The following is a 24,252-nucleotide window of genomic DNA, read 5'->3' on the forward strand; positions in this document are numbered from 1 at the left end:
GATCGCGTCCGAATGTGTGTCAATGAAAAAAGCGTTTTTCGAGCGAGCTTTGAAGGTTTTTGCTCTGGCAGAAGATTTTTTGGCTCGCTTGCAGCTTCGATTTCGGTGGGCCGAGTCGCGATTTCAGTGTCTCGCAAATCGATCGACGTTCCTCCGATTCTTCTATTCTTGTATCGAAGTGAATGGGAATTCGGCATTTGTAGAATAAAATAAAGCAGCACGAGCCCCGACGGGATGGGAATTTCGCTAAACTTTTCGCAGGCTCCCGGACCCGATCTCGCGCGACCCCTTTATCCCGAAACAAGACTTTTCCTATTTTCTTTTTATCGCTACTTCGGAGCACGACCACCAGCACCAGGCAAGACGAGAAAAGTATAGGACAGGAAAGAGAGAATAAGGAGGAGGAAGAGAAAAGCGCGGACGCGGCGAGAGTCGACGACGGTGCGGCCGCCGTCGGGTTATCAGTGGTCGTATATAACCGGATCTCCTTTCCACGATTTCGAATCTTTTCCTCCTCTCTGATCTCCTTTCCAGACATACGCGCGCGCGGCGAGCCGGGCTTTTTCGACGAGAGCTTTTCCTGCTTTTCCCACCGTCTGCTCTAATTTTCCTTCCTTTTTCACATTTTTTGTCCCCTTCTGTACCAATTTCGTAACTTTTCGTTTCTCGCTGAAGTTCACCAAAATTTTCCTCGCCCCTCGAATCCTCGGCGCGATCTCGCGCGTTGCAATTTTTTCACTAGTTTTTGCATTCCTCGCTATTTCACTTCGTTATCTTTTCTCATCACTATATGCCAAAACGTAGAACAATGGCTCTAGTAATTTATCACGAGATGGAACAGCGAGGAGGCCTCTTGATGAAAGCAACATTCACAAAGTTACCTCAGGGACTTTCCCCTCCCCTTGCACACTTTTTTGCTCTCACTCCTTCTTATCTTTAATAATTCAAAACTTATTATGGACTCTGGACCTTGCCCTGATCCCCGAGGACTTATTTTTCTTCATAACATTTTCACACCGAGCACCGTGTTTCCCTCATTCGCCTTCGTCTTTTGCTCCTCGTTCTCCCCCTCCCCACCGCTTTGCCTCTCTTTTTTGTTGTTGCGTACAAAATTTCTCAACAGCCCCCCTCATTTCCGTTCCACCCGCACGCACCATCCTACATCCCTAAACCTTTTTTTCTCGCACTTTGATTTATTCCCTGAAAACGAGCTTCTTTATTTTTAAACGCAGTAAACTTTCATCAAGCTCCCTTCTTCGAGAGCAATACCTTCAACTTTTTTTCTCGTAGCAGAATAATCATGAATAATAAAAAAAAGTTTGCCGCAGTAGGTTGCCGCAGGGACGTCGAGGATGCTGCGAACAATTATTACGTTCGATGGATGCTGGAAGTTGAATTACACGGGGCAACACAAAATTTGACATTGATATTTGAATATGAAATTTTGGTAGATTGCATGATATTTGGACGGAAACAAATGACATGGTATGAAAAAGTTTGCTTTTGTATCCAGGGCAACGTTTGAACGATATTTTTGAAAATCAGTGATTTCAATGTTTATTTTATAATAAAAGCGTGACACTGAAGCTTGCAACGTTGGAGTCCAATGAAACGATCTGAAAAAAACTCTCCAACAATTGCAGTAATTGTCCAATTCTGTTACCTGCCTAATTTGCAATTCGTTGTTACTCAGTCTACATCACTGATTCGTGAAATAAAAAAATTGGTGAATTACAAATGTTGTTTTCGCTAATTTTGTTGGACTCCAACGTTGCAAACTTCAGCTGGGTTTAAAACCATACAAATATAAATGGATATTATTTTAATTCTTTTCAACTATCAAACTAGCTTACAATAAAGTGGAAAATCATTCAAAAATGAACACGGGCCCTGTTGTTCCATGTAAATCTATGTTTCTCTTGATTGTAATTTATCACTCGAGTGCCATCTGGAGACACTGTGTGAGTGTAAGAACCCCACTTTCATCCCGGGCTATTATTGAATGTATCTAAGTTAATAAAATTCTTATGAATACATGAAAATGAGTATTATTATTATAAACATCACAAAAGCAAATTTTACATGAAATAAGGGTATTTTTTTATTCGTTTTTGTGCCTAATTAACCACAAAATCATGAAATTAACTGCAGGAGAAAAAACAAATTTTTTTTTTTGTAGAGTCGTGTTATTGAAGAAAGTGCGACAAAAATGTTTCATTCGCGTTACCAATATTCGTTCAATCTCGTTGATTCGATATTGTGATCTGTAAATTTAAGCCAATTAGCACTTAATTTAATATTGACGCTCAACTGGATTAATCAGGCGATTTAAAGGTCTGTTTGTAAGTAGGTCAAAGAAAGTAAATAAAGAGGATGAGGGGACGTTTGAAAGTTCTTAATATTTAAGGAGAGCGAAAGATAAATAATTCCGAGGTCGTCTTTCTCGTATTTTCTCTACGGAGCGTATATATCACGTGTAGTATGAAACTTGCCGCACGAGAGTTTCCTCCGCGAGTTTGTTTTTTGTTTCTTTTAATCCCGCTTGTGATCTCTTCGAAGAGAATTTTGTTTGTCGAGGATGCAGGTTGCCACGGCGCTGTTAAGGTAACCGAAGAGTTTCGGGGAAGTAATTACTTTTTAACAAGCGTGTGGATGAGTTTTGGGTTACGCTTGAATTGCGGCGAGAGTTATCGACGTGTGTGTATCTTTGCGGTGAGTTTTGGACGTTTGCAGAGAGGGGGGAGTCGGGGATTTGGAAACTTCTGGGACTCGCAAGCGGACAGTTTTATCCTCGGGGTTGGTTGGAGGCTGCGACGCCGTATCATGGTCGAGCCTTGTTTGTGCTCGGAAAGATCGTTCCGCGGTGGATTCTGGGAGAGGAGCGCGCATATCCAAGAATATTGCGCGGGAGGCTCGCGGTGTGGAATTCTTCTTCAACGGGAGCATATCAAAGAATCCACAGAGGCAAGTATTCTGCGGGGTGGCGCGTTCCCAAAAGGGTGTTGGGACGAAATACCGGTGAAGAGAAACGAGTATTCAAGAGAGAGAGAGAGAGAGAGCGAGTGAGTAAAAAGGATACTCTGGAATAGCGCAAAAACAATAACAAAAACGAAATGGCGAGCGTGCGGTTGGAAAAATAGGGAGTCGGCGTATGCCGGGGATTTTAGGCACGAGACAGAAAGAGAAGCGAGCCAAGAGAGAGAGAGCGACCGACTACGGGGATGGATAGCTTTTCTCCGAGCGGAACTTTCGAGTTGAGGGAACAAGCGGAGAAAGAGAACCATAGAATCTGCACCTCCAGGGGATATGTATGGGCTCAGGGGACGGGGACGGATGAAAAAAGAGAAACGAGGCTCGATTCCACAGGCTAGTGAGAGAGAACCGCTGTTCCTAGCGTCGGGAGCTTGCTACCAGGGTGCGCTTTCACTCTCTCCCTTTATTTCCGTCTCTATAGTTCCTCTCTCTGTTCCCCGTTAGATCGCCATGGCAACCGACCCTGAACAACCCTCCGGTCGACGTGGCGCCTCTCTCGCTCCGTCCCCTTCGCTCCTCTTGTTCAACTGTACACCAGCCAGCATCGGGAGCTTTGCTTTTCGATGATAGTAATAATGTATCCCCAGCCGCGTTGATGTAGGTCGCAGCATCGTGGCCCTCCCTGCCTCTCTCCCTTCGCCTTCCTACTCGTCCTATACACACTTTCATACGCACACATACACACGCGACCAAATACCTGTACGACTATTTATCTGTACGCATACAGCTGTACAGACACATGAGATACGTGTACACAGATAAAGCTCGAGGTAAAGCTGATACTACGAAATTCTATGGTCGAGATCGTTTGGCACCCAGCTCTCCGGTCGGCTATTCCGCCGAACTTCGCTCTTGCTCTTCCTTATGCTGCTCCCTTTTCTCGTAAAAATCATCTTCTCCGTCTCTCCCATATCATCTGTACATATTCAGTTTTACTTTTATCGATGAAATAATGATTTATTGAGTTGGGGGACTTGGATTAACGGAGCAGGTCTTCGGACTGTATGAATTCGGGTTTCTCCCGAGAGCTCGATGAAAATTGATGTGTGTGTGTGTGATGCCAAAACAAAAATCGTACGAGCGCGAATGAAATTATGCTGGCAGGACATTTTTAAACACTTTGGCGGATCATCGCAGCTTGTGTTCGAGTCCCTCAAGTTTGACTGTGTTCAAGTGTAAATTTTCATTGTGAAAACAGTACTAACCATAGCAAAACGTCATTAATAATTCTACTTTGCAGTTCGGTGAAGTTCGTAGGAAAATATTGCACAGTTTCAACCTTTGTCGGAGCAAAATACGCAGTTTGAAAGCTTTTGTTCGAAATCGACTTGTAAATGACTTTTATTTTTTTATATTTTTTCAATAGTTTTACCACAGTAAATTTTCAAACACTTCGGCGGATCGGTGTTTCTTGTATTCGGGCTCTTGGAATTTTACTATGCTCAACTGTAAACAATTGAGAAATTCTTCATCTGGAAACGACCCGAATATTACAACGTTTTTGGTAAAAACCTCCAATATGGGCGATATAGAAGACTATGGCGGCATTGCAATTCTTACTATTTTTTCTCTCCGTGTACAAACGAAATTTGCGTTGGTCACTGAATGCGAGTGGGCGGGGTTTCTGGAGCAAATGACGATTCGATTTGTTGAATTTTCTGAAGCTCATGAGCTTCCTTAACTTTGGATTCGTTTTTGTGATGCGTTTTTGGTAATTGGAAATAGAGTCGGAAGCGAATGAACGATTATTCGTAGAGGAATTGCATTTGGATGGAATAATCTCTGGATCTTTTTTGGCTGGACGCTTTAAAATGTTCGCCAAGCGTGCTGGTTTTAATAACTTTGTTCCCTCGGATTTTTCTCTCCTTTGTTAAACGCGAACTATGTTTTTTTGAATACGTGCGGATACCGGAGAGTATTTTTCTATTTTGGTTTTCCTTTTAGTTTTCATTCGAACGATGAAAAATGGGCGTCGCTTGATTCCCTTTGTACCGACACGGTCAAAGGTTTCCTCGTCGTGATTTTTAGTGGCGCAAAGCATCGAATTTCCAGTGCTGGACTTTACCCACCCGGGATATATAGCAGTTGATTTTGGTGCAGTGGCAAAGAGCGAGAGAGCGAGAGAGAGAGAGAGAGAGAGAGAGACGAAATTGGGCAAGTGCAAACCTTTCCCTATTCCTCCCTCTTCCCCTGCCCTTTGCTTTGCCGTGTGTGTGGTTGGCGCATACGAGCAACTGGCATTTGTCGACGTTCCAACGCCTTCATCCCTTTTCCCGTAACGAGGGAAAGAGACACCGGGCAAAAAGAGTGAGAAGGAAAACGAGAGAGAGAGAATGGAAAGGGGAGAGCAATGAGAGCTTCGGTTTCAAAGGATGACCTGGCGGCTTTTCTCTGTGCCTCACTATGCAGTTAAACCGTAGAGTTTCGAGCTTTAAACCTACGAGAACTAACTTGTATATCTACTGGAAAAAACAAACGAGCTCCGGCCAAGAGTACACGAAAGAAAAGAGCGATTCGTCTCTTTCTCTCGAGAAAACGTCGTCGTGGTCTCGGTCTCCTAGCACTAGAGAGAAAAAGTAAAAAGCGAACGAGCAGAGACTAAGGCGACAAGGCAGTTTTTTCCGATAATGTTGATGATGCTTCTACTTTTATCTTCATTTTTGCCTTTTTTTTACTCGCGGTTGAAAACCAACTCGAGAGTCATTCTGACGTTTCGGCCAGTGGAAAAATGCCACCCTGTTTTTTATCATCGCCCCATTTGTTGCAATAACTTTCCGAGCCCCCTTTTTTCTCACCGTCACTTCCTCGTCGTGAAATATCACCGTGAGCTCTGTGCAACGATCGATGGGCTTTCGACGATATTTATATCTATAAAAGTATATAAATAAGGCTTGAAATATGAAACAAGTGTTTTGGTGCTGGTGCTGCTGCTGCTGGTGGTGCTGCTGCTGCTGCGGAGGATCGAAGCAAAACGAAAAGATAGACTGTGTCGCGCCGCTGTTTGTCGATGCGAGGAGTAGTAGTGTCGGCATTTTCCATCGCCGCCACTTGTTTCTAACGACCCTCTTTTGTTTAAAGCCCTCTCTCGCCGCACTCGAGAGAAAAGCAAGCCTGGCGTGCAGCACCCCAGCCGAAGCGCCGCGGTCCCCCTGCTGCGACGTTTCGCTGTTACGGCTGAGCACAGCTTGGCCATGCTGCCACCGCGTCGCGACGACGCCTCCTTCCGTTTTTCATCCCCGCGTATGTACAATAGCCACAAGCTATTCCTACCCCTAAATCTTTCTCGCAATGACGCTGCTTCTCCTCCCATGCTCGACACTTTTTCATCTTTATCTCGTATCTTTTTGTCATCCCGCCAGTCCTTCGGAGTTTCCCTTTCACGTATTTTTTCATCCGGAGCCGACGACCGGACACGATTGTCGTTCGAGCCTTTGACCTGCTCTCACTCTTTTATGAAAGTAAATTGAAAAATGAGATTTTTGGGTCTCCTAGAAAATGACTTATGAAAAAGACTCTCGTCTCCATCGCCGCTCGAATTCGGACTCCATTCCCGTTTCAGGGGACTCCAGCCCTCGTATTATTTGACATTTGAAATCCTTTCCCTCCGTTTCTTCAGTACTCGAACTGCTGCGAGCCTGGGATCGGCTGATTTTTAGGAGCGCCCTCTCGCGGCTCCACATTTCAAAATCACGTTTCCCCCTCGAGTCATATCCTGAATATTGGTTCTCGTTAAATGAATTCACTTTACGAGGAAACAGCCAGGGCGGATGCGAGCGGGGCGCTCTCGCACTGATTGAAGCTGCTCGTGATAGGCCTCGAAAATGGTGAGATTGACGAGAGTAAAACATGATAAAACGACGAGAATGAGGTAGTTGCGACTAAACGGGTGACGTGTGAGACAAGAGAAGGAATATAAAAGGGGTGAGGGGTCGAGACGTCGGGGATGCTCGACGCTTAATTGCTCAGGGCGGCGACGGGAGAGCGGCGGATATGCACACGGAGTGACGTCTCGTGGTCCTTATCCCCGTGTCGTAACGAGGGTTAACGAGCGCGTCACGCGTACGTGTTGGGGATGCTTTTTCCGCTTTTTCTTACATTGGCCTGAAAATCAGTGTTCGTTCGTTGAAAATTGCCCGGAAAAAACTTCCAGTCTCATTCTCGTTATCATTTCGTCCCTCTCCTTGGCCGCGTGGCTGCCTGATATTCCGCGCGCTCGTTCCAGTGTCAAGAGGGTAGCAAACGAAAAATTAATTAGAGAAATCCGGGTATCCCGAACTGAAATAACCAGAGGAGAGAATGCTCGTAAAAAATGTGCTCCGAGGCCCCCGCCGCCCCCTCGCCCGCGCGATGTCCATCGCTGTTTCATCTTTTCTTCTCGCTCTGGTCACGTATATTTGAGGAACGTGGCTTAACTGGGAATGAGAAAATATTTCATTGGGAGCTTCTCTATTTTACGGGCGAACGAGTTTTATCGAACATAAATTTTTCCATTCTATATTTCTCATCCTTTTTCATTACATCTCATTGGGCGCGTATCGCGTCTCTGCGACGTCATCTCCTTCCTCGTTCGTCGATAAAACGCCCGCGGAGCAATACGAGGCTTTAATAACGTCGGTACTTTGTGTCATGCGCCTCGTTGGGTTGCCCTAATTTGTTCCTTGTAAATGAATTCCTCCGGACGAGCTATAAAATTACGTTTTCCTATATACATTTTTATTGATGGCTCTTTGACAAAAGGCCACAAATCGAAATCCCCAAGTCGGAAAATTCTAGTAGTTACGGCCTTCCCTCCTCCTCCATAAATACGCGCATGTATACGAGCCCATAGAAACCCCTCGTTTGTATGCCTTCGTATATAATCGCGTCGGTAATCTTCCTCCGGCGTGTGAACGAGTGCAAGCCGGAACCGTTGGAAAACGAGGGATCGAGTCCGATAAAGCTCCTGGGATGGGAGAGACTTTACTACGGAGATGAGAGAGAGAGAGAGAGAGAGAGACGAGGACAAGCTGAAAGAAGGATCAGCAGAGGATGAGATAGTGGAGAAAGATTCTCCGGATTGCGCGAGCTGCCTGGGGCCCCCCGCTTGAGTACTGGAAAACGCCGAGGCGTCAGAGAAGAGGGCCGACGTTGGCTTTCAGGGTGAATGCGCGAGGCAAAAGGATTGATTGAAATCAATGACGAGAAGCTCCGAAGCCAGGCTGCTCTCGAGGCTCGTGATTGGCAAAGCGTGCCCGCCCATCCCGGATAAATGGAGAAAACTTCATGATATATGTACGAATGTATATCTATATATGTGCAGACATAAAACACCCTGATGGAGCGAAGCCACGGAAGTTTGCTGAACTTCCCTTTCTCTTTGTCTCTCTCTCTTTCTCTCCGCCTCTGCTCGCGCTCCACGCTGCAAACCAAATGGCTGAATCCTGTGAGATTTTTGAATCACGACCCCCTTTGCCTTTGTGCCTCGATCCTCTGATGAGCTTTTCTTCATGATCAATCGCACTCGAAGAATTTTTAAAAGGTTATCGAGCCCAAGCAGGGTCATCCTCACCCCACAAAACTGCTTTCGAATAAGATGAATTTTTCATTCACATCGTCGCAGGGGTTCATTGGCAATTGATAATTTTTTCAAGTCCACGCCCACTCGAGCAAGACTTACCGTTTATTGGATTAAATTAATCGCGAGCTCTATAATGAAAGAAAAACGAGTCTCGATTCCAGATGAGCAAAAAGTAGGCGCTGTTTCCAGTGAAAAACTGCTTCGCGGATGCCACTTTTAAACCTCGCTTGATCAGTGGAGCAACTAATTGATTAACGACTCGATGAGAGGCTCTTATAACCGAGGCTGGAAAACTCAACGAGAGCCTGAAAAACGCCGAATGTTGATAGCGAATCATTCGGCTTTGAAGCAGAAAGAAAAGTGCACGAATAATGGTGAATTATTGCCAATCAAGTAGAGTTTCGAGTCTGCGGTTTCCTGAAAGGATTTACCTGTCCCAGATTTATTCCGGATGCGCCAAAAACGGGAGAGAGCGAATGAAAAAGAGCGAAAAGGGGAGCGAGAGAGCGGCTGGCAGGCGGAGGTTTGCGCGATGAAGAAATGGAGTACTGGGTTAGTAGGGCTCTGTGGCAGTAACTTCCGGTAAGCCGTAGTTTGCTCCGGTGATCAGAGTGAGATAAAGGAGCGAAAAACTTGCAGATATACACATAGAGAGACAGAGAGAGAGAGAGAGAGAGGCCACGAAGATCTGAAACGAGAGGTGGAAGCGACATAGCTTATTGGGAAGGGATGAGAGAAAGAGAATGTCTCACCCCGGGGGGTGAGATTTATTGCCAGGCTGCTTGGGCTATTCAGAGCAGAAAAAAGCGACAGGGAGTAATGAAAAATAGAAAACCGCGAGTCTTCAACGTCACGGGAGCTGCACACGATGGGAAGAAAGAGAAAGAACGAAAAAAACGAAAATTCAAACGAGATGGGAGCAGGGAGGTCGAGGGGGAAGTTTTATTGGCAGATTACCTGGGATCGATCTGTATTGATCGACCTCCTGGGGCGGTCTGTTTTGTATATCACCGCTCTATATCCTGCGACCCAAGGATTAAGCCTGCCAAGTTAATTTCGTCATTTTGTACCAAGGATCCAACCCTGCTCCCCATAGCTTACGTAATGTGTATAAAAAGACAGAGAGCAGACGAGTGGGGGGTCGTTACATCGCTGTGGATGCGAAGGGCTATTAGACCTTAAAGGATAATCCTTCAGGTAGATTCCTAATTAGGTTTCTCGACGGAAAGCAGGTGCAAATTGTGGCTTACCTGAAGTTATGGCAAAATCCTCGCCCCTCTCCTTCTCTTTGCTTCCCTTTCGATCCTTTTCGCCCTTAATGTTTATTTGTGGATAGCCTCGCATGTGCCTGTCACACCGGTCCATCTGGGAGAGCAGCAGAACTGGAAGGCTGGATTTGGAACAGACGATTTCTAGGATTTCTAATCCTACCTTAAGACCGGAGGAACAAGAGCACGAGGGAGACAAAGGGAATGAGCTCGATTTCTCTCCACCTGCTTCGCGTATGTTTATATATTTCTGTCGTTCTAATTGGCCTCTCTCCAACCAAGTGAGGAAGGACGAGACCTCTCCTTCCACTCTATCACCCTCCATTCCTCGTTATTACCAAACGGTATATCAAAGGCATTAACTCAATATGGAGGATCGGTACGCGATGAGAGAGGATAGGGGGGAGTTAAGGAGGTAAATCGATATAGAGCTAGCCAGTATGTAGTGTACTTTTAATTGAGGCATGCGAATTTTATTCATCGAAGCACTCTCAGGGCTTACTTCACTGCAAATATAAAGTGGTTAGAAATGTGACGTCGAGCACCTTTCATCGAAATTCTCATGATTTTTCAATGTGGAGGAAGATCGCACGCGAGCGAACGAGAAATCGTGCTCCTGGCGTCAGATTAATCGAGGAGAATACTTGAAAAAATATTTTTATCGTTTTGGGTTACACGGCTCTCGTCTTATCGCTGTACTGTCATGCTCAGGCGAATCGATATTAACTAAACTGAGAAAAAAAATTGTAGATTCAATAAGAATTGACATAATGGGGGAAGAGTCTTCTTCATTTAAATGCAATGTTTTTGGAGAGAGTGAATCTACAGTTTGATCTAAAACTCTTTTGTTCCTTTAAGGTATTCCTTTCGCTTGGCCGCATTTTTTGGTGGCGTAAATCAGGACTTGGGACACTCCAAATTTGACTGATTTTTAACCTCTGAGGAGTCGCGGCTATATACGAAAAGCTCCTGCCATTTTTCCAACTTCTATCGTTAATATCTCTTGATGTTAATATCTCATGAATTATTTAATAGAAATGTGGTCATGATGGAATCTCCATAAGCTCTCGCATAAATTTTACAATTTTCGAAGTTTTCATTCTTTATTAAATGTTCGATAACCTGACTTGAAATTTCGCCAACCTATTCGCATGCACTTCTACTTTACTGTTATTTAAAGTCAGTTATTTGTAGAATATTCGTCTCAGTCATATTTAACCTTGTGACGATCATACATTTCATTGGCACCCCGTAATGCCACATTTCGTTGTTCCAATGACGTTTTTTTTCTTACTGTAGGACTAGCAAAATTCATTTGTTCCGTTGATTACTTTTAACTACAGGCATCCATAAATCTATTGAAATTCATTCGTGTCCCTTGAATAACGTTACGACAACACGTTTATGGGCCATTTGTCGATAATGCGAGCCAACAATATGCACATGGGGCGTGTACCAACGCCAAATCAGTGAGCTATTAGACGATTAGGTAGCAAATTGCTCGAGAACGAATAGATCCCTGGCCTAAACTCGTAATGTGTTCTGTGCCCTGTACGAGAGATCCGGAACATGCTCATCCGCGCACGAGCCAGGCGTAACAATCTATAGCTGAATTATCGCAGCGTGTTGAGAAGCTGCAACTGCGACAGGAATATCAAACACCGGAGACGGGAGCGGCGCATATTGGTGACGCAGGTAACTTAACTTTGAAGTTGTGCTTTTCGTTAAAGGGCGCAATGTCCGAGGTTGCGTGTGCAAACTTGCTTCCCCTGTCTTCGAAGTTGCTGCGAGCTGCGCCAATCGCCGGGGCGGAATCTGTGGATAGTCTCTTGCGGAATTGCGCCCTTATTTTAAGGGATCGCCACCCAGTTCCAAGGAGCACGAGGGCGTAACGTATAAAGTCTGACCCACACCGTTGAGCCTTCGATTTCGAAGGATGCTCTCCCGCCCCAGGATCGAAAGGGCTCAAAATATCCAATTTTGAATTATGCGTTACGGCTATGATTTCGCGGGGGAATGCTCATCGATTACTTCACGGAAGCTGTTCCATAACAGCTCCAGGACAATGCTCGACTATGTTAACGATCCTCCTCGAATGTTTGGCCGATGTTACTAAACGGGATTGCAACGAGATCTTCCCTCTGCGTCTCGCATATACTCGCGCGAGACACGCAAAGGACTTTACTCGCTTTTTTTCTGGATCTGGATTTCTCGTGATGCTGCTCTGAAACTCAATTTTCCCGAGTCACGTTCCTACAAACGTTTTATAAATTATGACGATATTATCCCCACTTTCGACTCGAATGCGCTGCAACAAACATTGCGCAATCGACGATCACAGTGAGCTTGAGTAATCGCTAACAGAAGACACTCATCAGATATATTTTTATGTCGCCCGACTGCTCGTATAGGGCCAATAAGTCGGGTTTCACTGCGATCAGTGGGTGAGGAGATTGTTACGGTCAGTGTCAAATAAATAGTCAATCAGTTTTATTTTATGGGTGTCCAAATTTGGTCGATTTTCTAAATTAATGTCAAAGCTGTGCATTCAAAATTGTAAATAAATTTTTACAACTTATCTTTTGTGATATTAAATGGTGAATGAAATTATAAGCCATTAATTAACCGGGGTTATATCACTGACTGAACCTCACATTTTATTCGTCCTTGGATAAAATACTATACAGTCTTTTATGTCAAAAATCGCTTTAGAAAGCGCAATGGGTCAAGAAAAAAGTTTTAATAAAAAGACAGAAGGCTGTGACAGAAATGAGCCCAGTCAAGAAGAAACAAAATACTGAAATAAGAAAATGAGAAGTTACGAGTGCTCATTTTACCAATTTCATCCAATTTTTAACGTAATATATCTTTATTACTAGCAAGACAATGGTCTCGAATTTTTTCCCAAACCTTCGTTATACACTTAATTGTTATTGCGTACTTGTTCATAAATTTAGTAAGAAGCGTTCATTCGTTACATGGAAAGAAACCATATTTTCCGCATAGTCCCTACAACTCTGTGCATTTTTCTTCATATTTAAACACATTTATCTCAATAGCCAATAAGAGGAACCCTTTAAAATTTGATACGCGTTTCAGTCGACTACTCATTTAAGCTCTGCATACTTTTCAAGACTTTCTCAAGAAAATTGTTTCGTGGATGAACTACCTTAACAAGATTGGGTGGTTTATCCTATGACAAAATACAATGCGACGTGTATTGCTCGAGGTTCGTACGTCTTCTGTGTCTTTGATCTTGTTTATTACAAAGGACGATCGCTGTCAAGGAACATAAGATCTTCATTTTAGTAATGAGACAATACATGCACATGCAAGATATTCCTTTGTCTCCAGTTTTCTCAGAAACTGTGATAATTGTTTTGACCAATTTTTTACATAACTTTCTATACATCCTGGACAGTATTTTATTTGTCGTGTGTAAAAATTCATCGCGAACTTTTTTGTTTATTTAACTTGAACATTATTCATAATTATTTCTTGGGCGTAGATCCAAAAATATCTTTCTTACGAATCACTCGAAGAATCTCGATTTTTCGTGTTGTAGAGAAACAAGAAATTAGCGTTGCTCCAAATCCGTGAATTTTCCCAGGATTTCACTCCGTTTTAACCGAAATCGCTGCTCGTTTTGTTCTTGGTTTCTCTTTTACTAAACTCCCAAAAGTTACGATAGTCGTTACATTGTTGTTACGGAAATACGCGAAATGCAAATGGGGCTGGACTTCTGAGTATAAAAAGCCGGCGCAGCGTCTATTCATGACCCAGAAACGACGACCGGCGTCGAGAACCCTCGCTCAGTATCTGCTTTCCTTCTCTCACTCCGATCTCGATTCTCAGTTTACCGGAACTCGAATCACGGTAAGTGCGATATATTGAATGACGCGAGCAGCCGTGAACGCGTCATTCATACTGCTCGGGAGTTCTCGAGCAGCCACAGGTCCCCCCGGCTCACGGCACGCTATTAAATAACATCGCTGATATCAGCGCGTGGCGGGTTTCTCTCAAAAGTTTCTAAAACATGGACGTGAAACATGAATTCTCCAATGGAGATTCTTCTGCCGAGATTTTAATGGGAAGCGAATAATGCTCGAGCACAGCGTTCGAATCCTTGAAGGAAAAATCGATCAATCGATATTCAACATCGAAATGCAATCTGAGAAAAAAACAACCGTGACAGAAAAAATAGAAAATCCGTGATTGCCCCAATCTTTGTTGAGGATCCGGGACTTTTTGTTAAATTCCCATAATTTTGATACTCGGCCCCTAAAAAGGAATATTCCCGTTCAAATGTTTTGGGTTTCCGGATTGGAATCGAGGCCGTTACGCACCCAACGAGAGTTGACGATGGTGACCGATAGAGCGAGAGGGAAAGATGGACGTGAGGGAGGATTATCGGATTAAACGGGATGCAATGGTCTGATGGGTGGTTTGGAGGGCAGAAAACAGAGAAACGCTAGAGGCTGGTCAATTCGGCAGAGAACCCGGATCGGTGGTGTTCCAAGCGCACGAATAGGAACGACGATGCGTGGCTATCATTCACTCCCGATCTCTCCGCTCTCTCGCTCTTCCTCTTCTCTCTCTCTCTTTCACTTTATCGCCATTCTCCTTCCATTCTCATATGTTTTTTCTCTCTTCTATTCGAGTGTCTTCTCGTCTTTTTGCTCGTGTCTTTGTGTCCCCCTCCCTGTGTCTTTTTTTCGCTCAGCGTTTCCGCTTGTGTCTTTCTCTCCTCTGCCTTTTCGTTCACGCGTTTTATTTCTCTCTCCCTCGCAGTCCCTTTCTATTTGCGTCTTTTGTCGCTCTCTCCGGATCCTAAAATCGTTCGCTGTGCACCAGCAAGCTTCGCCGAATGCTCGCAGATCCACGCTCCAGGAAATACCACATCGCGTTCGACGAGCATTGCTTTCGTTCGACTGTACAGAGAGGATGGAAGGAGCATGAGAGCCTCGCGCGACAGGCAAATCCAATCGAATTTACATTCGCCTCTGCGCGTGTGTACCTAGTTTGGTACACATGAGCTTCCGCCGGGGACCGGAGAGCGAGGAAGAGACGCGGAACGGCCGGGAGCAGGCTCGAGGGCGTCAAGGCGGTGCCCGCTTCTTCATCAGAAACCTGCTTCAGGACGAATGAAGCGGACTGTGTACGCAGTGGAAATCCTCACTTCTCACTTGCCAAAAGGACCAATATTACCCAATTCGACGGCTCGCATTCCGCTCCCTAATTCCGTTTTTTCCATTTTCAAACATTATTGCTAATGCTCCTCTAACGGGAATTCGTTTTTTCGACGCTCCCTTCAATTCGCTTAAAAACTTCCATTAAGTATAAATCCAAAAACGAAAGAGACGTCGCGATCCGAGTTCTCTGAACTCGAGCTTTCCATTTCGGTGCTCTCTCTGCCCAAACAGATTACAGGTCGCTCCTCTGATGCGTGTTAATTAATAACGATGCAGTACCCAATTCTCAAATTTTATTCAAAGCGTCCGCTTCGAATCGACGACTCGGAAAAATCCTCCCGATTCCCTGCACTCGTGTTTCCCCATTTAAATCTTAACACGAAGCTAGTGGATCTGGAATAATTCACAGAGAAAGTGCTTTTCCGAGCTCTGACTATGGAAAATGTTGGCGAGAGTCGAGCATTAATTAAAAGCCTCAGAATATTTCCAATTTTTCAACTTTATTTGCCATTTTAGTTTATTTTTCGTAGCTCCCAGTTAAAATTATTTCCGGATTTTTCAACGAGAATTATTATAATCCACTTGGTGCACTCGCGTAATGCATACCCACTCGTATTACGTACACGAACGTATTCATCATGGACATGGAAACATTTCCGGTTGAATGGGCAAGTGTGAGAGAAATATCAAGTTGGATATAACCTGGTCGTATAGAATTTGGTGAGCTCGTCGGGCATGCACGCGCGCAGAGAGCGAGCGAGGCAAAATGGGAAATAAAAGCTGCGAGTGAAATTCACAGAATATCCGGGAGCCCTGAGTTCGATCCAATTTACGGAAAATTCGTAGTGGCTGATGTAAATTGCGATTCCATCTATCGAGGATGTGCTCTCGCGTGTATGCTACATTCACTCACCGATGGTCCATCGAGCTTTGACGTTTGAGCAAAAATACTGCGGTACGAACGTCTGTCAAGTTTTTTTGTTTAACGCGGCGACGCATATCGGTGGGTGCGTGGTGCTGCGAGTGCTTTTCAAAATCTTCGTTATTTGTTGGTAGTCTTGCATTTATAAAATAACCGTATATATTGACACTGGGTACAAAACGAGGGTAAAAAATGGGCAGCATCAAAGCGATAAAAGAAGAAAAAAACGAAAGTCATTCATGCGAGGAGAAAAAGCTTTTTGGTACGGTTAGAAAGGGTCGTAGGAATTCCCCTTGGAAAATCTCCCACTGAGCACGCCTGAAAAGGAAAGAGGGACAGCGAGAAAGAGGGACGGAGGGCAGGAAAAAAGGCTCGGGGTGGCGTCTGCGTGATGCAGGATGCATGCATCAGGGTCATGGCACCCCTCGAACCTTTCGCTGCTCCCTCTCCCATCCGCAGCCAGAAAGAAAGAGATGGAGGGAAGAGGAAAGAGGAAAACTCGAAGCTCCGGCAATATTCGTAATTGCGATGAGAGTTGAAGGTTTACATCGACTGCTTGGCATGTTTGCCAGGACGTTGCATGCTCAACTCTCGTTCCAGATGTTACGCAACGATGAAAGAGACCAACGAGATATGAGAAGGAATTTATTTCAGGAAGGACATTCGCCTTGCCAATTTTGAATGAGTTTGAAAATTAGCTGCTGGGATTCAACTCTTCTATTTTTCTTCAACGTACTCTCACATTTGTTTTTTCGCCATTTTTTTCTACACTCATTAAGACTCGGATGGTCTTCTCAGTTGAGAGCTATTCAAATATGAATTCGAGAGGATTCTTTGAAAATCACTGCCGCAAGGACGATTTTGAGTACGAAGTTTTTTTCATTTTTTACTCAAATTAATGCTCATCGCTGACGAGATTTCAATGCTGGGAAATGAGAAATTTCGTCGATGTTAGAACTTTGAGAAATTTATAGTATCATTGACCGTCGCAACGATGAGTGAACCAACGACTGGCAGTTGGTTAAGGGTACATCATGCCCGAAAGATCGTATTTTATGGGTGTCTAAATTCGGTCGATTTTATAAATTAATCGTCAAAGTTATTCGTTCAAAATTGTAAATAAATTTGTTCAATTTATCTTTTGGCGAATGAAATTACAAGTCATTAATGAATCGGGGATCCGTCACCGACTGAACCCTAAATCTCATTCGGCCCTGGCGAAAATACTGTAGTTTTTTATGTTAAAAATCACATTAGAGAAAACAAAGAGAAAACACAAGTGGAAATGGATCAAGAAAAACGTATTTCTGTGACAGGAATGGGCCTTGTCAAGAAGAAAAAATATACCGAAATAAGCAGATGTGAGGTTGTGCCAATTTCGTTTAATCTTTAAGGCAGTATATTTGTTATGTGGAAAGATAAACGATTTTTTACGCATAGTCTCTATAACTCTGTATATTTTTCTTCGTATTTGAACGCGTGCTTATTTAAATAACCAATAAGACGAACCCTTTAAAATTTGATATGTATGTCAGTCGACTGCTCATTCAAGCTCTGCCTGAATTTCAAGACTTTCTTAATAAAATCGTTTCGTGCATGAACTACCTTAATTAATCGATCGATAAATTCGAGAAATTTGGAATTCCCAAGTATTTTTTCTAATTCTTTTTTCAATTTCTCTTCCCAAAGTGCTTGATATCTTTCGTCGAGTGCGTTCTACAATTTTGATCACGCAGCGATGCAGCCGCGAGCATGTTTTGGCTTTGATTCAAAATTCTCATAGTAAATTCAAAAGCGATCATAGCCGAATGGCTTTTCCTGTGGTGTCTCGTGGTTATCGTAAGTGGATTAAAGTAGTTGCGAGAGGAGTGGGAATATATTTTTCTTCGATTCGTGTGACCATTTTCGTTTTCTCGTTACACTTTATTTATTCACGAGGCCAGTAAAGAGTGAAGCCGGAGAGGGGTGGGGGCTTTAGCAAGACGAAAAGCGATGTTAAATAGCGTCTGCAGCCGTTTTCCTTGGCTGCATATAACTCAGCCTCGATCTATGTCGCGCAGTCCAACAGCTCGAGCAGCCCTTCCCGGATGATTTATGTACGCGACCCTCGCGCTGAGCTGTCTGGCTCTCGTCTCTCGACGCGACTCGACGTTTTCACTTCATAGTATAACGACGACAGGAACACAGAAAACTTTTAGCCACGTCTTTCAAACGTGAGGAGCGATCTCGTGCTAAATTATGTGAATATGCGAATAAATATTGGAGGGAAAGAGAAGCAAATAAGCGGGACGGGAGTCGGATCACTTGAATTATCATATTCTCGGAGTGCCGGCCGCACTCAGGACTACGCATAAACCCACGTAGATACGAAAACAAAAACATGTTTTTTGACAGGTAAAAGAGCTCTCGTGTCCCACGTCAGTTTACCCTGTCATAAGCCCAGGCGGTTATTCATCCATATTTTTTCTCGCTCGTTCGCTCTTCTGTAACGGATCACCGTTACAAAAAACGAGGCTGCGTCGAGACTTGGACGCAGCTGTTTTTCAACTCTTTCTCTCCAGGCGAAGTTTTTTTCCATTAATAATCGAATAAAAGTATCCGCCGCGCGGGGCCGGTTGGGGGAAGAAAATATCGGTGAAAAATGTACGGTGACAGTGACGCGACACGTTCGCCATGTCCTGAATAAACGTCGCGTTTACCCGCGGCGAGAGAAGCTTTTATCCCTTAAACTTTTGTGTTTCGTTTCGCGAACTGCGAAGCCACATCAATTATTCATTGTCCGGAGGAAAAAACGTTGGGCGCGTTAATGCTCCTCGCATTATGCTCCCCGCGCGAGTATCCCCGTGCGGAAAAACAAACTCGCGGCTTTTAATCGCTTGAAATATTTGCGAAGGTTCGCCTCGCGCCCATCGGACCGAACGCGCACTGCGAGAGCTTGAAAGTTTCATTAGCTCCGGGAGCTTTTCAATTTTCACCGTCCTCTTTTTAACATGTGCATTCGTAAATTCGCCCATATGGATGCGAGAGAATATCATAGAAAATGGACGCATCAGCTCTCTCGAGCGTAATACGCGAATAACGCTCCCGCGAGGTCGTTCAAATATTTGCTAAACTTCGTCAATTATAAAATTCCTCCGGGATTTACCTGGATGTGTACAATGCAGCGAAAATATCGACGAGGGATTCGTGAAGTAATACATGCCTGGGGAAGGGCCAGGCCGACTGCGAGGCGGGGTGATCGTTATTATAACGAAAGTGGGAAACACAAGCCCGCGAGTACGCGGCGCGGTGGCGAATAAACGCGTAGATAAATCTTGCTATCGTGTAACCCGCGCGCGGTTCTCGCGTCAGCAAATTTTCTCCCTTCTTCCATGCCCGTTTGCGTGTCGACGAAATCGCGTAAACGAGAAATCCGCGAGCCCCCCCGTCGTTTCTCTAGGCGTACTTGTTTACTCGCTTGATCGGCTAAATTTTTCTCACAAAAGCGAACAAACTTGCCAATAAAATTCCCTCAAATACACCGAAAGTGGAACGGTTGCTTTGCAACTCCGAATTTTCTCTGCTCCCGAATGTCGGTGTATACGTGCGCGCCTCATGAGTTTGATACACGATAAATCGCGACCACCAACTTTGCTTAAGAGTTTCTCGTTGAAAAGCTCCCGAGTTTCCTCCTCGTTGCCCAGCATCCAGACTTCTCTTTGCGGATCATACCTGCTCGGAAAGTTTGCACTTTTCGCTGTATTTGCGAATATATTTCAATCCTTCTCGTTCCGGCTGAGCTCTCTCGATTCTTCTCAGATCGCCTTGCGGCGTTTTCATACTCGATGAGTTTCATAATATTTTTCCCCTCGCGCGTCGCATCGAGCTTCATCGACCCGAATTAATCGGGGCACGGAGTCGAGAAAAAAAAAAATGAGAATCCGATTGAGAAACGTTTTTCGCGATGGGGAACATTTTTCAACGTCGCTTCTCAAATTGATTTATTAAAAGTGGTAATTGCTCAATGGGAATATCGACTGGGAAAAATCATCGACCGCGTTTTCCTCACCTCTCGACATCGGAACAATAAAAAAATACCGAATAGATGCAGCCACAAAAAAGAAACGTGACTTTTCCTCATGAATCATGCTTCCTCGGGAAAAACCATTGAAAATCGTGTACCGAGAAATCGTCCTTTTTCGGTTATGGCTGGACTATATTTCTCGAGATGCAGGCGAGAAATACTCGTGTTAAGAGTCCTGTTCGTACACGATACTAAAGTGCGGATGTGTATGCTCCTGCACACGGAGCAATATAAAAGCTACGTGTGTTCGCCCGAGGTACGAGAAAGGACTCGTGACATAGTAAAAATCGAAATGGGCTGTGCATGTATGAATGTCGCTGAACCATCACAACCCACTTTCTTTTCTTCTCTTTCACCTCTTCCTTTCCCTTGCAGCGCCGCATTTCCATTCGATCTTACCGAGGCAAAGCACACGCGCGACTCGAGGGAATTCCAATATTTCTGCCACACCGTCAACCCCGTGGGAGCGCAAGGGACTGAGGTGAAAAAAAGCGGAAAATAAATAAATAAGTATGGGAAAAAATCGAAGCGAGGAGAAAAGAATGAGGGAAGGATGAGAAGCGAAATGCGGAAGAGTGGGTGATGCCTCCCTCGTATGCTCCGAACCTTTACGATTTTTCCACGATCCTGAGCGTGACACACTTGCCAAATATATTTCTAAACCATTCTCCCTCCTCCTTCGCTCTAGCCTCGCACATTCTTCTCGCCCTGCGAACGTGATACTGTACTGTGAACTTTGAAAAAAATATGAGTTGCCAAGCACCTCGTCGACGCTATCGCATCGCTCGAGATAGTTTTTTGATGAGCTATTCTGCTGAGTGAGTCATTTCTTCAAGATCGGAGGGATCGAGGAAGCCATTTTCCGCTGGAACTTGAGAAAAGTTTTTTCAAATCACCAATAAAAGTTCATTCAATTAAAAAGCTCTGGACAACGATCGACTCCGGACGCTTTGGTCGATTCGCAAACGAGAAGCTCCAACAACGATATAACGGCCTCGTAAAAGTGAATCAATGAATTCTTTGTCCAACCGCCAATTGACGCAAGTGCAACCATTGCGCCAACAATTACACCAAAACAAGCCCGCGAGGCAAACATTTATTTCGCAAATATTTATGCTTCCATTAAACGCTCATCGGAACGAGGTTTTTTCCATTTAACGATGAAATAACGAAGGAATAAAATGTTGAAGTTTGTAATTAATTTACGTTCATTTGAACCCATTCGAAATTGCGAGCCTCCTAATTTCTCGTGTTCTCTCTGGCAGTGACACTTTGTCGATGCTATACTATTCTCCAGTTTTTTTCCTGTCATCCATTTATGCATGTTCCACGTACCTGGGTCAACGGTCCGTGAGCTTTTTCATATTTCAAACATTTCGCGCAGGCTAGGATGACGCATGTGCTTTCCAACTTTGACTAACCCACTCTCCTTTCTGTGTATTTCCCTGATGTATTCTCGAGATCTAACATTCATATATACAAACATATATTCATGCGTCATATATCGCGTATGTATGTAAAAATATGTGGACGTACGGGGCGAGTTCGTAAATCGTATCTCGGATAGACGCACACTCGACCTCGTCTCCGCGTGAATGAATACTCAACTTTTTATCTTCTCTCTCTCTCTGGCTTGTGTTTAAGGTACTTCTATTCCCTGACGAAGGTTGGGCAAGAAGCGCGAGTAGTTCCTACTGGACTCTGACGCCGTTCTGGTGGAGTAGAAGTCGGTGCAAAGTCGTCGAGGTCGCCGGAACCAGGAGGTAAGAGATGAGAAGGAAAAAAACAAACTTTCGAGTAGCAACGAACGCGCGAGCACTAAATTCGCGGCTGAGCGATGGAACAATGTTCCCTGTACTCTCGAAGCCGAGTCCAACTGTTTTCTCAGCAGCAGATGAGAAAAAAATTAAAGTTTTTCAAAGCGCAAACGAGCGTGCACTGGCGGCTCAACTTTTAGTGCGCGAGAAAAATAATTTTTACGACGAAAAACTCGAAATTTACATCTAAATATACTGCTCTCTTCTGGGTGCTGAAGAAAGTCAGAAGGAAAAATAAATTCCGAGGGAAAGCAAAGTAGATGTCGTACAGCTCGTTAAATTTTCTCATTCAAAGTTCTCTCTCGCCGTATGACGGCTCACGCCCGAACAATGTGAAAATCGTAATGGCGCCGCCGAGCTCGGTCCATTTCGCGTCGAATTACATACTCGTTTTTATATCTGTACACTCCCTATTATAAAAGTCTTACTGCTGTAGCGTATGAGTTATACTTCCATGGGAATGATTCGTGTCGTGAAACTAATGGGGTCAGCTCGAATGGCGACGAAAAGAGCGACGGTGTCTGTGCATGGACGGAGGTGTGTGAGCAGCAAACGAACGTTGTTAACAACGTTGCGAAGGGCCTAGTCGAGTTTCAGAGTCCTCTTGGCTGTAGTCGGACATCGGGCTTTCTGGTAGTCGCCGGCCGACCTGGACCACCCTGCGTGGTACGTGCGCTGTATATTCAACGGAACGTGGCCTCAACACTGTTCTGCTCGCGACGGCCTCCGACCCTCTTGCCTCGTTTTCTGGCAACTGCTAGAATTCGGGCAGTTAGAATTCTTGGTATTTAAGGTTGTCGTAACTCTGGAAAAGCCAGGTTGGGGGGGACCTTGGTCTCAGAGTCTTGGGTCTCAGAGGCCCTTTGATGGAGGCAGGACGCTGGTAAACTGCGGGCTCGAGTCAATCTTTCAACTTGATTTTACTCTTCCTGAGGAGAAGTGAAATCCTCAGTGGATAATTCGCTTTCCAATTGGACTGACTACCCAGTCTCTTTCTTTTGTAAGGATATTCGCCTGAATACAGATTGCCGATTGATCCGGACCCGAGATGACTTTGGGCTGGGCGCTGTAATGGACCTCGATGAAGCACACTCAGGGGGCCGAGGATTGCGAATCTCTTTCCGGTAAGGGATATCTCTGTAGCTATTTCGATAGGAGCTCCAAAACCACAGGAAACGAGGGGGCCATATAGAAAGGTTATTCGTATGCCGAGCTCTCCAGATCTGTGCGCGTCCATTCGTGTAAATGTGTCCCAGGATGACGATATGCCTCGCTCGTGGTCAGGTTGAATTTAATTCGTGGCACACGCGATATCGGATCCCGGTCTGAGAAAAGGCCCCGCAGATTCACGGATCTCTGCTTCTCCAGCCGAGCGCTGTGCGGGGGCCAAATACTTTGAGGTTGTTGGTCACGTGTCTGTCGTACACGAGATGAATATGTTACGGAAATACGAGACCTGCCACTTAGGGAGAGACCATTTGTCCGAGTTTATGTCTTTCCAAAAAGCTTCTACGATTCGTAGACGAGGGATGACGCACGGAGGAGCCCAGGAGAACACTTTTCCCGGAATTCTCAAGGAAGAAAAGAGGCTCGGATAAAATGGGAGAAAACGGGGCTCCGGACACGAGGATTTTTTCGAGATCCTCGAGGTCCAAGAGGAATGTCAATCGGGACGTGCCAGCATCAGCTTCGTCCAGCACGAGACTTTGTAACCTGCAGCTTCGTCATCCCGGAGTGTCTTCTCGCGGTGGACTGCGGCGCAGTCTCTTCGGGCTAAAGTAGCCACACCTCGTAAGGGAAGCAGCAGTTGGAGGTCGGTAGGAAAAGCACGATGCTCGTGCATCTCTTCACTTGGAAGCTGCTCAGTCGTAATAGCAATCTTTGACGACATCCAATAAAGTAAGCTGATAACGCAACTATCTCGGCTTGGGAGAGGAGCAAAGTTGTACAGTTTTCATGCACCTCGAGTATGCGAGACATGCCTGTTTCGATTGGAACATTTCTGTATCGCGACGATATCAAACGATCCTTAACTATTTACGAGGCTCTTGCCTCGCCCCCTCTGCGCTTACTATCTGCCCGTCCTACGGGCAAAAGCGGTTTGCATTGAATTCCAGGCACGCTGTACCGATTCAGTGGGTAATGTTGGGGCTCGTAACGTTTCGTTGGGTCGCTCCTGGAACTTCTGTACACACGAGGCCCTCTGGAATATATTCGTTATCAGGTGACTCGTATGCCTCGTGGATCCTCCTGCTCAGGCCATTTTCTCAGTTCTGGATATCCGTTCACATGTTCTTTCCCAAAATATACGAGCATATGTTGGAGCTTTGGGAGTTTTCGTACATCGAGGCTTCAGGTTTGGCCCCTCCACTCGAGTAATTACTGGGAAAGCGATGATTT

General features: G+C 44.8%; 1 protein-coding gene and 1 long non-coding RNA gene across 3 annotated transcripts in view; one reads left to right on the forward strand and one right to left on the reverse strand.

The window, feature by feature from the left end:
- The window catches only part of LOC122410675 (uncharacterized), a 108,407-nt gene that overhangs the window by 60,926 nt on the left and 23,229 nt on the right, over positions 1-24,252 (reverse strand). The gene's annotated exons all lie outside the window — the stretch shown is intronic.
- LOC122410674 (uncharacterized) overlaps positions 1-24,252 on the forward strand; it is a 68,023-nt gene that overhangs the window by 20,873 nt on the left and 22,898 nt on the right. For both annotated transcript variants that reach the window (XR_006260997.1, XM_043419017.1), the window contains exon 3: positions 21,680-21,798. Coding sequence is in view for 1 of the 2 variants with exons in the window: in XM_043419017.1 (XP_043274952.1) it covers positions 21,680-21,798 (119 nt within the window). In the remaining variant the exon portion in view is untranslated. The remainder of the gene's footprint in view (positions 1-21,679; positions 21,799-24,252) is intronic.

Source organism: Venturia canescens, chromosome 5 (genome assembly GCF_019457755.1).
Source record: "Venturia canescens isolate UGA chromosome 5, ASM1945775v1, whole genome shotgun sequence".
NCBI lineage: Eukaryota > Metazoa > Arthropoda > Insecta > Hymenoptera > Ichneumonidae > Venturia > Venturia canescens.